The sequence below is a fragment of the Polyodon spathula genome, chromosome 19 (genome assembly GCF_017654505.1).
Source record: "Polyodon spathula isolate WHYD16114869_AA chromosome 19, ASM1765450v1, whole genome shotgun sequence".
NCBI classification, from domain to species: Eukaryota; Metazoa; Chordata; class Actinopteri; order Acipenseriformes; family Polyodontidae; genus Polyodon; species Polyodon spathula.
Genome location: NC_054552.1, coordinates 7,236,834 through 7,249,507, shown reverse-complemented (window position 1 = coordinate 7,249,507; position 12,674 = coordinate 7,236,834). Strand labels below are relative to the sequence as shown.

The 12,674-nt window shown below is 32.8% G+C and overlaps 1 protein-coding gene across 4 annotated transcripts in view; it reads right to left on the bottom strand.

Annotated features, from left to right (window-relative positions):
- LOC121295065 (ethanolamine kinase 1-like) overlaps positions 1-12,674 on the bottom strand; it is a 61,909-nt gene that overhangs the window by 27,354 nt on the left and 21,881 nt on the right. For all 4 annotated transcript variants that reach the window (XM_041219365.1, XM_041219367.1, XM_041219368.1 and 1 more), the window contains 2 exons: positions 3,004-3,146; positions 1,011-1,094 (listed from right to left, as the gene is read on the bottom strand). In XM_041219365.1, the coding sequence (XP_041075299.1) occupies positions 1,011-1,094; positions 3,004-3,146 (227 nt within the window). The remainder of the gene's footprint in view (positions 1-1,010; positions 1,095-3,003; positions 3,147-12,674) is intronic.

The window sequence follows — 12,674 nt, the reverse complement described above, 5'->3', positions numbered from 1 at the left end:
AAAGCGTTGTTTTTAAAGAAATGTCTCAAAACCTCTTTGCTGTTTGGGATTTTTTATGTTAAATGCCCAGACAACCAAAAAAAACTTGACATGCGAAAGTTAATATTTTTAGTAGTATTAGTCATATTTTTTTAGTAGTACTAAAATGTGACTGATAACCTGCATGGAACGCGGACTGTTAAATTCGATATAGATCGCAAGCAGCATCAATTACGTGTAAATAAACATGTTTTTTTATTTAAATTATAAAAACATGATAACTGATCTATATAATGTATTTTTAAACTACATGTGAATGTATTATTCCATTTATATGGCTTACCTGTAGGATTTTCAATCAAATATAAACAAGTAGCTATGGTAACATCACCAGTAAATTATGCAAATGAGCGCCATCAAAGATTTGAACCTTCCTTCGGTAATGTGTTCCAAACCTTCGAAGGTCAAAATGTACCTTTTGTGGCAGGCCTAAAACAAACTGTCCTTTTTAGTTGCAAACTACAAAATATGAAGAATATTGGGAACTATTTTCTACTGTGCTGGAATGAAAAGACATGACTTGCTAATTTAGTAAGTTAAAAATAATGAACAACTTAAAAAGGAAAGTGCAAAAACTAAATGGGTAAAAACTAAAGTGGTAGAGAAAACAGGATGTAAATAAATTATCAACAACTGTAGAATATTTAAGATGAGTGGTGACAGTGGTCAGAGGATTAAATAAACAGCTGCTTGGTTGCAGGGGGAAAGTGAGACAAGCTTTTGATGTTTGTTTGAAATCTTGGCTGCATAAAGGCTTCAGTCAGGAGTTCAGTAGGTGATATTAGGGGGTCACCATTCAACTGAAGTTATCGCTAGTTTTTAATAACATGGTCTGATTCTAGTCATTTTTTTTTTTTATTGCCTCTTAATTGGAGTACATTCCCTGTTACTAAACTCAACATACATAAGGAAGATGAGCAATTCTTCCAAAACAGAAAGTTATTGTTCCTATCTTCTCAACAGACACCCACCTGCAAATTCATTGAAGTGATTGCCAATGTCATATGCCTGGTAGTTGCAGCCAGCATATTCATAGTCAATGAACTTTACAAAACCTGAAAAGTAGACAAACATCATGGTTTACAAGTTATACAGTAAATGCAACACACAGATTCAGAATTAGTTCAATAATAATTTTTATATTGTACACAAATGGTACAGTGCAACAAGACCAGATGTATTCATTCTTAAAAATTATACACATAATCTTTGGTATCTCATTTACACCTACACATTGCATATACTGTACAAAGCCAAAGATCAATAAATAGAATATTCTAATGATCTAAAAGATGATGCATGGATAAGGTTATAGAGGCTTCTTTGGTAAATGTGTTATGCCTTTTATATTTACTTTTACCACCCTTCATTTGTTCTGGATGATCATTGTTATATGTTGATAAAGACCTTCAGCACAATATAAAGCCTGTCTGTGACAGTGGACCTAAAATGGACTACAAATGGGTCCAAAGGCCTCCCCACTCACAATAACTGAACCTTACTACTGTGTGCAATGCCAGGTAAGTTAGTACCTGCAGCTGGCTAGTGTATTAATGGAGCAAAACGAATTTTTCATCTCATGAAGAGGAACTGCAGAATGTGAATGAAGGTTTACTGCCTTAATTCATAATTCAGACAGATGATTTGTTAACAGAACTGAAATTTGATAATCTGCATTCCAGTCATTGTTAATGCAAGCTGATGTGGTTTACAGTCAAAGCCTTTTATTTATTTACATTTAATTTACATCCTGCGCACATAAATCCCTGTTATTTTCGTTGATCTACAAAATATTTGGCAGAAAAAAAACAATTCATTAGAAAGTACTGTATGTTATTTTATACATGTATAATGGTTAATTAATGCTGTACATTAAACATCTATAAATTAATTTCTAGTCCAGTAAATTAAGTCAGTTAAATAATACTCTGAAGAAAATGAATAGTGCAGCCTTTTGCTTCAGTGCATCTAATTTTATGCCCATACGTTTAATTTAGAATATTTTAGTAGAATCCGCAATAGACTTAAATAAGGCGGCAGCATTGAGGTACATTGACAACCTTTAAACACTGCAAGATCTAAAGTAACATTTCTGTTTCTGAAGTCCAAGCACATGGTTTCTAGACATTGTAAAGACAAGCAGGCATATATATTATATATATATCTATATATATACTATATTATATATAGCATATATATATATATACTATACTGATGAGTATAGTCATTTTAAAGTAATTAAATTTACTATAAGTCAAGTAGTCATAAAAGGTTCAGTCGAAAAAAAGAGAAACTAGATATCTATCTTACAGACAAGAAATCCTTCTACTAACATGTCATAATATGTTTGCTGTACTAAAATTTTTTTTTATGTATATAGTTACACGTAAAAATTTATTTGATAGACATCAATAGATTGAAAGATATGACTTTAGTAGATTAGTTGACTTTAATTTCGATGTTGTAAAGCTACTATATATCAAAAAAAAAAATTTAAAACTTTGGTATTATGTCAGTAATAACCCCTATTATTGGGGAAAAATTTGTGACCTTATCTAAAACAGTTTAACATTAAAATCTCTTGTATTAAATTAAGAATTTTAACGAATATTATGAGATAATAATACTTATTACCCATCATTTTTTGTCATCTGCAAAAATATAAAATGAAGGCCCTGTCTTCATTTTACTGTTTCAGAATTTTCCAGCATCACAATCATTCTTTATAAACTGTACTTACCCAAGTCGTCCATTACCTCTAGGGCTATGGGAACAACTGCCATTCAATAAAATATCTTTATAATGGATCTAGTTATATTCTCTGTCCCATAACATTGTACATTAATGATACACTCTAGCTACCTCTTGAAATAAATTATTGAGAATAAAATCTAGTTAAAAAAAAATACCCTCACAAGAAATGGGTTATTTTCTGGTCTAGATTCAATATGACTCCACACCAACCTTTAGCTTCATTGTAGATTATGTTTTTACACACAAGATCATTATGACACAGGACCGCTGGGGATTTGATTTGAGAAAGTTGTTTTTTGAGCGCTTCAATTTCACTCGCAATTATGTCAAAGCTGGGAACTTCTGTCTGAAACCTGGAACGGAAGCAACAAACAATGTATAGACAGCTAGACATACAAATATAAATGTCTCAAATGTTCATAATTATTTCATATAAATGCCTTTTCTTTGTTTAATGTAAGCTGCAGCAGTGGTACTAGTGAGGCGTATGTGGGGGGGCAAAGGGACCATAGATGATTTAACTGGAGGACGAGAGCGGATGTTAAAACCACATATATGCAACAGCTAGCAGTAAACAGTAAATATGTGGTAAACTATTGGAAGTGCATTGCATTTTGTGGAGAACACTTGGCCAATTACTATAAAACCAAAAAAGGGTAGAGCTGTTTTTTCTTTTTTTTTTTTTCATTTCATTTACACTGCAGAGACTTGAGATTGCAAAAAAATCCTGTATGGTTTTCGGTATTTCAAAAAAAAAAAAAAAGCAACCGAATATTGGTATGCAAAACGTCTGTTTTATCTTTAATAAAAACACTGGAAAACAATATCGATAAAGAGGAAATTCTAGAAATGAAACAAATAAGGCAAGTTTATTAGAACGTTTGTATCCAATAATGAATCGGTTGCTGCTGCTGCCAGGAGACCTTTATACAAACAACCTTCATTTGAATCTCAGCTTTTCTAGAAGGGTAGTTATGAGCAGTTCCAGCTCTAGTGCAAATAGAGGTATTCAGGACATTTCCATGTTTGGTTTTTAATCTGAATGTCTCCTGAATGTCTAAGGAAAAACAAGAGCAGTATTTTCTTTTCTTTTTCTTGGAAGCCTTATTTATAATCGCATGTAGAAATGCATGTAACAGCAATAGCTATCAAGAATCACAGTAAAGTATGCATAACATGTGATTGTTTTGTGATTGAAATGTTAAAATAATTCACATAAATTAAATCAAGCCCTGTGTGTTTTTTGCATAAATAGTTTTGGCTTCTCTACCCAAATAGAGCTTGCAGGGACAGCTAAGGTCGGATACAGTCTAACAGTAGCACTTTAGAAAATAGCTGCAATTTGCTTTACATTACGCTGGTCAGTAATAGTAACCTACTGTACAGTACGTTTGAATCTGAGCCAGCCAGTCACTGTTGTTTTGCAATGATGCCAAACATTTTAGATCCTAGGGCAAAATGCAGTAAATATTTTTCATACTGTTTCTGCTACTGGGGGTTTTATTTTTATTTTCCTCAGCACAAGCAACCATCTAAAACATTACTATAATCCACACAGGCATCCCACTATTCTGTTTTTTAATTTCCTAGTCCTATAAAGCAATGTCTAACAATTCATGACCATTATGTTTAACAGTAGTGCACCACTAGTGCCATAACTGCAAATAGCAGCTCAGACCATGGAATCCAACACATGTGGGAAATACCAAAATTAGTATTTTTTGTATGCCGTTTCTCACTAGGAGGTGGAGGAACTCTGCATCATTAATAGCTTTTGGCTGAGTTGCATGTTGAGTTTAATGGAGCTCTTCTGGCAATGCCATCTCCTCTCCAGCAGGGGAGCTGCAGGGTTGAGTAGTTTCTTTTTCCTGTTAAAATTGACCTATCTCCCTCTGGACTGGTGCCCTGCCTATCCCTCAGTACTTTAGTTAAAGATTCTTTGTCTGTTTTATCAGGGTTTTTTTTTTTTTTTGCTCTTTGGCTTAATTTGGAAATTATACAGTAATTGGATTTTATAAAAGAAAAATATTATCATTGTCTAAATATGTGGTTTACAAATTTACATTTTTTTTCTACCTCTCAAATAATGCCAATATGCAATAAATCACATTTTATTTAATAGTGACAAAATATGTAGCTTAACAGACATATCGCACTTTATAGAAATACTGTTGAGGGGTTTTACGGTTATGACAAAACTAGATTTGTCTGGATGCAGGGGCATATTTTGAGTATTTCCTCCAGTCCTTAATGCAAATGGGAAACAAACATCTTGAGTGAGCTTCAGAGACATTGGATTTCATAGTCTAGTTGTTTGGCTGTAGTAGTGTAAAATGAACAGGTTTTCTCCTTTCAAAGACGAGAGTAAACTACAGACTACAGTAAAAGCATAGAAGTCCAGTTTACTGTGTTTTTAACCTGTTACAGCATCTCTGCAATATTGTGTTTTTAATTTTACACATTCTGGCTAGTGTCTTCATCAGTCTCTTATTATGTTTGACCTTACCATTAAAAATATTAATCAAAAATATATATATATATATATTAATATATATATATATATATATATCATAGTAAATCAGTAGTATGCGACACGTTGTTTTCTTAGTATGGTTTGTATCGTGACGGATAAAATTTTATCTAGAAGATTCTTCTAATTAGTTGAATTTGACTCGTGTGCAAAAAAATTTATGTATGCATATGTAAATGTGTAGTAACTGATTTTTTCAAAAAAACATATAATTACGGCTGTCAGGATATGTAATGGCCGGGACTTTTGCTTTATCAAGTCATTTCAACCTGTTAATTACTGTGTCGCCATTATTATATCAGTATACAGTACACGTGTGTGTTTATATATATACAGTTTTTAACATGGTTTAAATTACATTAAAACACTGAATGCTCATACCTACAGATTGACTACAGATTGATATAAAGGACTAACAAATATGTCAAAGTAAGTGTTCTATAATATGCCAGCAAGCCAGCACAACAAAATGAAACAGAGAGCAATACTATACATTTTTTTTTTATAAAATTTTTTTTTTAAAATATAATTATTATTAATACATATAATATATATATATATATCTATATATATATATATATATATATATATATATATATATATATATATATATATATATATATATATATATATATATATAAAAACTGATAAGAAAATTTGAAGTATGATTTGAAATGCATTAAGGTGACTCCATTGTGATTTAGCAGTTGGTTGAAAAAATGCTGGAATTTTTCTGTATAGTGTAGTGTAGTGTAAATAAATATAAAACTATAAAGAAGGGGCAACATTATTAATCCAGAAATAGGGCAACAGGTTTTTTTATGCTGGGTTGTTTTTTGGAAAATACAACAACAATGCAATACAAATTTCATTTATATAGCACTCTTCATGCAGGCATTCCAGGGCGCTTTACAAAAGAAATATAAAAAAGCCTGTGTCTAATATATAATCCAGCTACAAATAAACAGACCCAAACAAATGTGCTTTCAAACAGGATTTAAAAGATTCCACTGTGGTAGAATTCCTGATATGAATTGGGAACACGTTCTAAAGATGAGGGGCATTATAAGTGGCTCTGAAAGAGTTCAAACTAATTTTAGGGACTGTCCGAAGATTAGCATTTGCTGATCTCCAGGATCAACCAGAGACATATGGAGTCAGCAGATCTTGAAGATAAAAAGGTCCAAGACCATGTAAGGCCTTATAGCTAAAAAGAATAACTTCTAAATAATAATAATAATAATAATAATAATAATAAATAATAATAATAGCATCAGTAATACAACAAATGAATTAGATGGCTGCAGTAATTGTATTAAATAAATATGTGATTAAAACTGATTAACTAAAATTACAATTTCTTAAAGGCGAGATTGATCGTGATTAATTTTTTTTAATCGCTTGACCGCCCTACTTATTACATATGCAGGCTTTAAACTCTTCATATCTTATACCTAACACGAGACTTGGGGCAGCTACACGTTCTAGTTGGCTAACATTGCAGTGAAAGACTAAATAAATAGGTGGAGTGTTCCATGCACCGTATACAATATAGGTTCAGTTGGAATGCACAATAGAAAACATTATCACATAGACATGTACTGTACATTTACTAATTAGTAGGCTTCTTGTTCTTTTTTATTTAGAAAAAAACAAAAAAACGGCATTCTATTTGTTCTAAGAGAATGTCTAATTCACTGGGTGTTATACCCTCGGATACTTAGGTAGGTATTTATTTATTAACCAGGGATGAACAAGCACATCTTTGACGCAGCCATCTCGTGTGTATCTAAACTGAGCATTAATTACACTTGGCCAATTTTAGTGCAAGGACCACATGTAAATAGCCCATATAACACCTATATATGCTGTAGGGTATGTGTTTTGAAAGAGTTAAATTGCTTCAGTCTGTTTTTACTTTTTTTTTGTTTTGCGAGACCCAGGAACTTTGGTGTTTACTTAGAAGACACAATAAAAACAGTTGAAATGCTGTGTAAGCATTGTTTCTGGCCCCAGCCATCCTAATTCATTTTTATTTTGTTATCAACTAAAATAACTTAGTTTGATAAAAACCAATTAAACGGTACCTGTAAGTGATGCCCGTGCTTGTTTTTTTAATAAGCATTTTTCCATAGACAAATAAAGAAATAACAAAAAGGGTTACTGTACCCTACATTTTACAGCTACTCTTTTGTATGTTTATCCACTAAGAATTGGAAATTCAATTATGATTGACTGCAGTTAATTGTGGCAAACCTTCTGGAAGCACTATTTTAATCTATTAGTTTTATTGACGTGTTCGGCCTACAATTAATAAGGAGGTGAGTTGGAGTCATATTATATATTCCATTTGGGGCTTACTACTGACTGAAGTGTCAGTAGATGCATACAAATAAACCAGAGGCTTACTCCTAGATTACTAGACATCAGCAGGTCTACATTTATAATGAGCTAAAACATCTATTTCAAATAAGTAACACGGTTAAATATTGTCACTATTTGACAACCGTAAAACTAGTGTTCCCTTTTGAAAACTAAAATCACAGTTATATGATTTCCAGGCGCAAAAGCAATTGTTTTGGGATCGATGATGAAAAGAAACTCAGAAGGGCAAATTAAAGCCCTGGCGTGTTGCCAGGATAGCTCACGAGATGAAGCACATTTCTGGTTCAAGTGATCAGGGAGAGGAGGAGGAGGGAGAGAGTGAGGTGGAGGGGCAGAGTTTAGAACTACATCTCTTACTGTACTGCCACCCACTACTTGGCATCAACAAATAAAAGAACAAATCCAAATCCCCAGGAGGCATTCAAGATTTTTCTGTAATATGAGAATGGCTCATCAGGGAAACTTTCCTTTTCCTGATTGACTTTTCGGAGAGGGATATTTGCTTTACAGTTAAAGCATTTGATGTATGTTGGTACAGTGAGCCTCCATAACAGGTTGTATTATTTTAACCACAGTGGATGTTGAAGCAGGGATGAGAAAGGTAAAGCACAGAGGATGTGTGCTTATTTTACTCAAATCCAAAAACCAGATACATAGACGTTAAACTAAAATTGACAGCATGTAGTAAGAAAGAGGGCTGACATTGTCTCATGGATTCTGGTTTCTGCCAGTCTGCAAGTCCTACCTGTCCTGATTCAAATAGGTTTCATTTTGTTCTGCTGCTGATGTAATCAAATGGGACTCTCTTTCAAATCAGTTCAGGTTTCAAACAAGACATTTCTTAATGTTACTTTTTGGTAGCATTTCTGTTTCTGAAACAGTAAAAATTAACTTAAAGGCACAATAGCATAAACATAGTCTGTTGATTTTATGATAACTAAAAAGGTCACTTTGACAAAATGACGAAATACTTTACGTTTTCAAAATAACCTTTTTAAGATTTTACCTGTTCAAGATGGTTTCAAATACAACAGTCAACGGTGAAAGACTATATATCTATACGTATACAGTAAAATGTGAACAATTGTAAATACAAATTTTACAGCCACTTATTTTTAGGCAAGGTATATAATATCTATTGTCCTTGCCTATTGAATATGTTACTATGAATAGCTGTAGTTCTTGAAAGTGTGACGTGTGTTTTATTGATTTTTACTCCCATGTGAAAAAAAAAAATCAGATCTGCTTGACATTAAACTAAGTTCTTTGATTTTATACCAGAAAATAGGGCACGATGTTAAATTAATCATCTGATATTATTGAAAAATTTATTACAAGGATTTTGCTTATAATTTTGTGTTCTACAGTAATTATTAATTTCAGCTTTTTGCTTCTCCCAAAGGAAATAACTTTCATTGAAAATGCAGTATAAGATGATAAACATTTTCTGCACTACATACTAATGGCTCGTGTACTTGGCTGAATCTTACACGAGATTAAAAAGAAAGGAAATCGCATTGTTGAAACAAAAAAATTACGAAATGCAATTCCCTTAAGTCGGTACATATTTGATAAGTGAACATTTCTATTTACCAAAATAAGACATTTTAATTAAAACCACTTCTACCATACATTGTGTTAAAGCAGTCTAGTTCTAGCTTGTACAGATCACACATTTTACCATGCATGTAGCCAGGCTTAGCAAGGATGAAATGAACAGTAGAGCTAATGTTTTCTACATCAAAGCACACTGCATTAATATAGAAATGCTACGTGCATATTATGATTATTTGTCCACATTTTTTTATTTTTTTATTTGCAAAATAAAACTTATCCTGTAGTAACCACGTTGCATATTTCATATAAAAATGTATTTACCACAAAGGCTTGAGTGGCTGTTTTCACAGAAGCAGAAGGGCCCTAATAGTGGTTTAGCTATATGCCTAAAATAAGGTTAATAGTCCCAGATTAATGTTAATCAGTGTCTTTTAAAACAGATGTACAAGTTTCCCTTTTCACTTTTACTAATTAAAATGGAAATGCTAGATTTAGTTACCTGTGAAAGTAACACAAAAGTGGAACCATTTCATAAGTACTCCAGATCATACATCTGGTGTTACAATATATTCTGTTTTTGCATCCAGTAGTGTTACTTTCATATAATACTGTACATGGTAATATGTGCTGTTTACGTATTTATGTTTGCCTTCATTAATAATGGATTAATAACTGATATGGTAACTACAATTATGGATAAATGTCAACTGCTTAATTAAAGATAAAAAGCCTGATAGCAAGCACAGTATTGCCACAGGATGCTTTTCAAACATTTCTAAATACAATACTTAATGACTTTACAAGTAACTGGCCTTTAAATACCCTATATATATATATATATATATATATATATATATATATATATATATATATATATATATATTATATATGTGTGTGTGTGTGTGTGTATTTAGTTCAGCAAGCTGTGTGTGTGTGTGTGTGTGTGTTATTAATACTAATTACTGTAGTTGGATCATACCAATCAATATTTTACTAAATACATATACCTGTAATTTTACATGTATTTTTACATGTAATAACATGTACCCTTTGCACATTTTAAAGAGAAAGTATAAATGCTGAGTTATGTGAGGAATATTTGGATAAAGTCAGTCTATATAGTATGAGTGGTACACATTTTACAAGAGGTACATGTTAACCCACGACTGCTCCATCATGCCTGTTATACACAGGATGTGCATCATACACATGTTCTGCATTGTATACAGTGTGCTTGATATATACAGACAATTAAGGTACATACAAATGTGTATGTACAAGCAGAAATATATATCAAGCCACTGAGTTTGTTATGGTTATTTTGCACGATAATTTTACAGTTTACAATTATTTTCTATACATTTTCAATGCAATTTTTTCCCCCAGAACTTCTGTGATAATTGTGCTGAAAAGCTTAGACACATTCCACACAATACCATCATTTTGTGATTTAAAAACATTTTGTTTTAAGTTTTAGCTTGAGAAAACTGTTCTATTTTAAGAAGCTTTAGTACAATACTGTACTTGTGGTCTTGTTTTATAAAACCCTACTAAACATGCCTGCAGGGCTGTAGTGCTATAGGCTTACCATAGGCACACTAGGTCAAACAGAGCTTCTGTACTCTATCCCATTCATAATAATATATTTGGTAATTGTCAAAATCTCATTCATGCCTTAAAGACTGAAAATAATCTAACTGTATGTAGAGATTTAGGAGCTCAACTCCAAATCATTAATAGATATCTGGGATTTCAATCTACTTTGGAAAAGAAGTATGCCACAGAGCCTTCGGCTGTTGAGTATATGAAACTTGCTAAGCCATCTTGCACTGGAAGTCTGATTTATCAGATTAAACATTTTGGGGTTGGGGGGGTAGGAATGACACCATTCATAATATTGACCGATCTAGTTTCTACTCTGTTTTGTGCCATTTGTTTGAAGTGGCCATACTGTAAGTGTGGTATTGTTCTAAAATAGCTAATAATCAAACATTTCCCAGAAAGCACCAAAGCCACACACACACTGCCAAACCCTTTACTATCAAATCTTGCTGCAGTTCTTTGTTGTTCTACCAAATATAGTGTTGCATTGTCCATCTTTATGCACAGTACAACTGCATATAGCCTCTGGCTCCCTAGTCTGAATGCTAACTGTTCTCTGCCCTGGGCTCTGAATGCTATCACGGTGTAACAGCACACACAGAATGCACGCTATTCCCACACCCACCAACACCGCTCTGGTGATAAGAACACCACAATTGATAGAAAGTGTATTCTTTTCCATAGGTTCCCACCAGCATGTCGCTAACAATTTCCGGGGCCTTATCAAAGAACAAACGCCTTTGAAAACTGGAAACAAAGCACCAGGCTACATTGTTGCTGTACTTTGACTGAAATAATCAGTGTTTTTCATCACTCTGCATGTGTTGCCTACAAACTCCACTTAATGCAAACACTTTGGATCGAGCAGTGTTCTGTATCTGCCTGTATCGGAAAATGTTAATATTCTTTTCAAACAAATCTTTCATGTCTGACCAAAGATGATTTGCTCCATATGCATTCGGAGTTCAGATTTTCCATGCGACCTATTTAAACCTTTATTTGAGAGCGCTGAGTTAACTCCATAAGATGCAATTTTATTTGACTTACTGTCTGTCCTCAGAAAAGCCTGATTCCAACTTTGACTGAAACTGGCTTGCAGTATTTAAGATTTATATAAGACATGCTAAATTTAAAATGCATTACTAAAATGTATTTTTCGGCATAGCATTTGTATACAGCGGTAAATTGGCTGTAAATAAAATCCATAATGTAACAAAACAATGTGAGACTTCTGAGTTAACTACATGACACAATATTATTTTACACAATTAATACATATAGCACCAGTATTATTAATATAGCAGTAAACTTATGCAAGTATAATATGTATGTATGCATGCAAGTCTAATATGGGAATAAGGGTGTATGTGAAATGCCACAACGACAGTACAGGACCCATCATTAAGAATTTATATGGATTGATTGTGTTAAGGATTGATCTATAAAAGCACACGCTGCTTTTGTCTCTCAGCATATCCTTGTACATGTGTTTTAATGAGGATGAAAACTGCATCAATTTCATTAGGAATGTTTTTTCCACATCAGCAGCCCAGTAACTGTATAACTCACCCAGTACATTCTTAATTGTGAACCTTGATATGTCTTGTCAACAGGTACAACAAATATTGGATAACAGCAGGCATTTTATCATTTTCAGATTGTGTAAATCAGGTGTAAATGTATAACCTTGACCCATCCTAAATGTATTTATGTATTTACTCCCATAGATACTCAGCACACCTGCAACAAGCAGCGATTAGTCAGGATGCTTTCCCTGCTTTTTCTTCTGTTGCTGTTGTTTTGATAA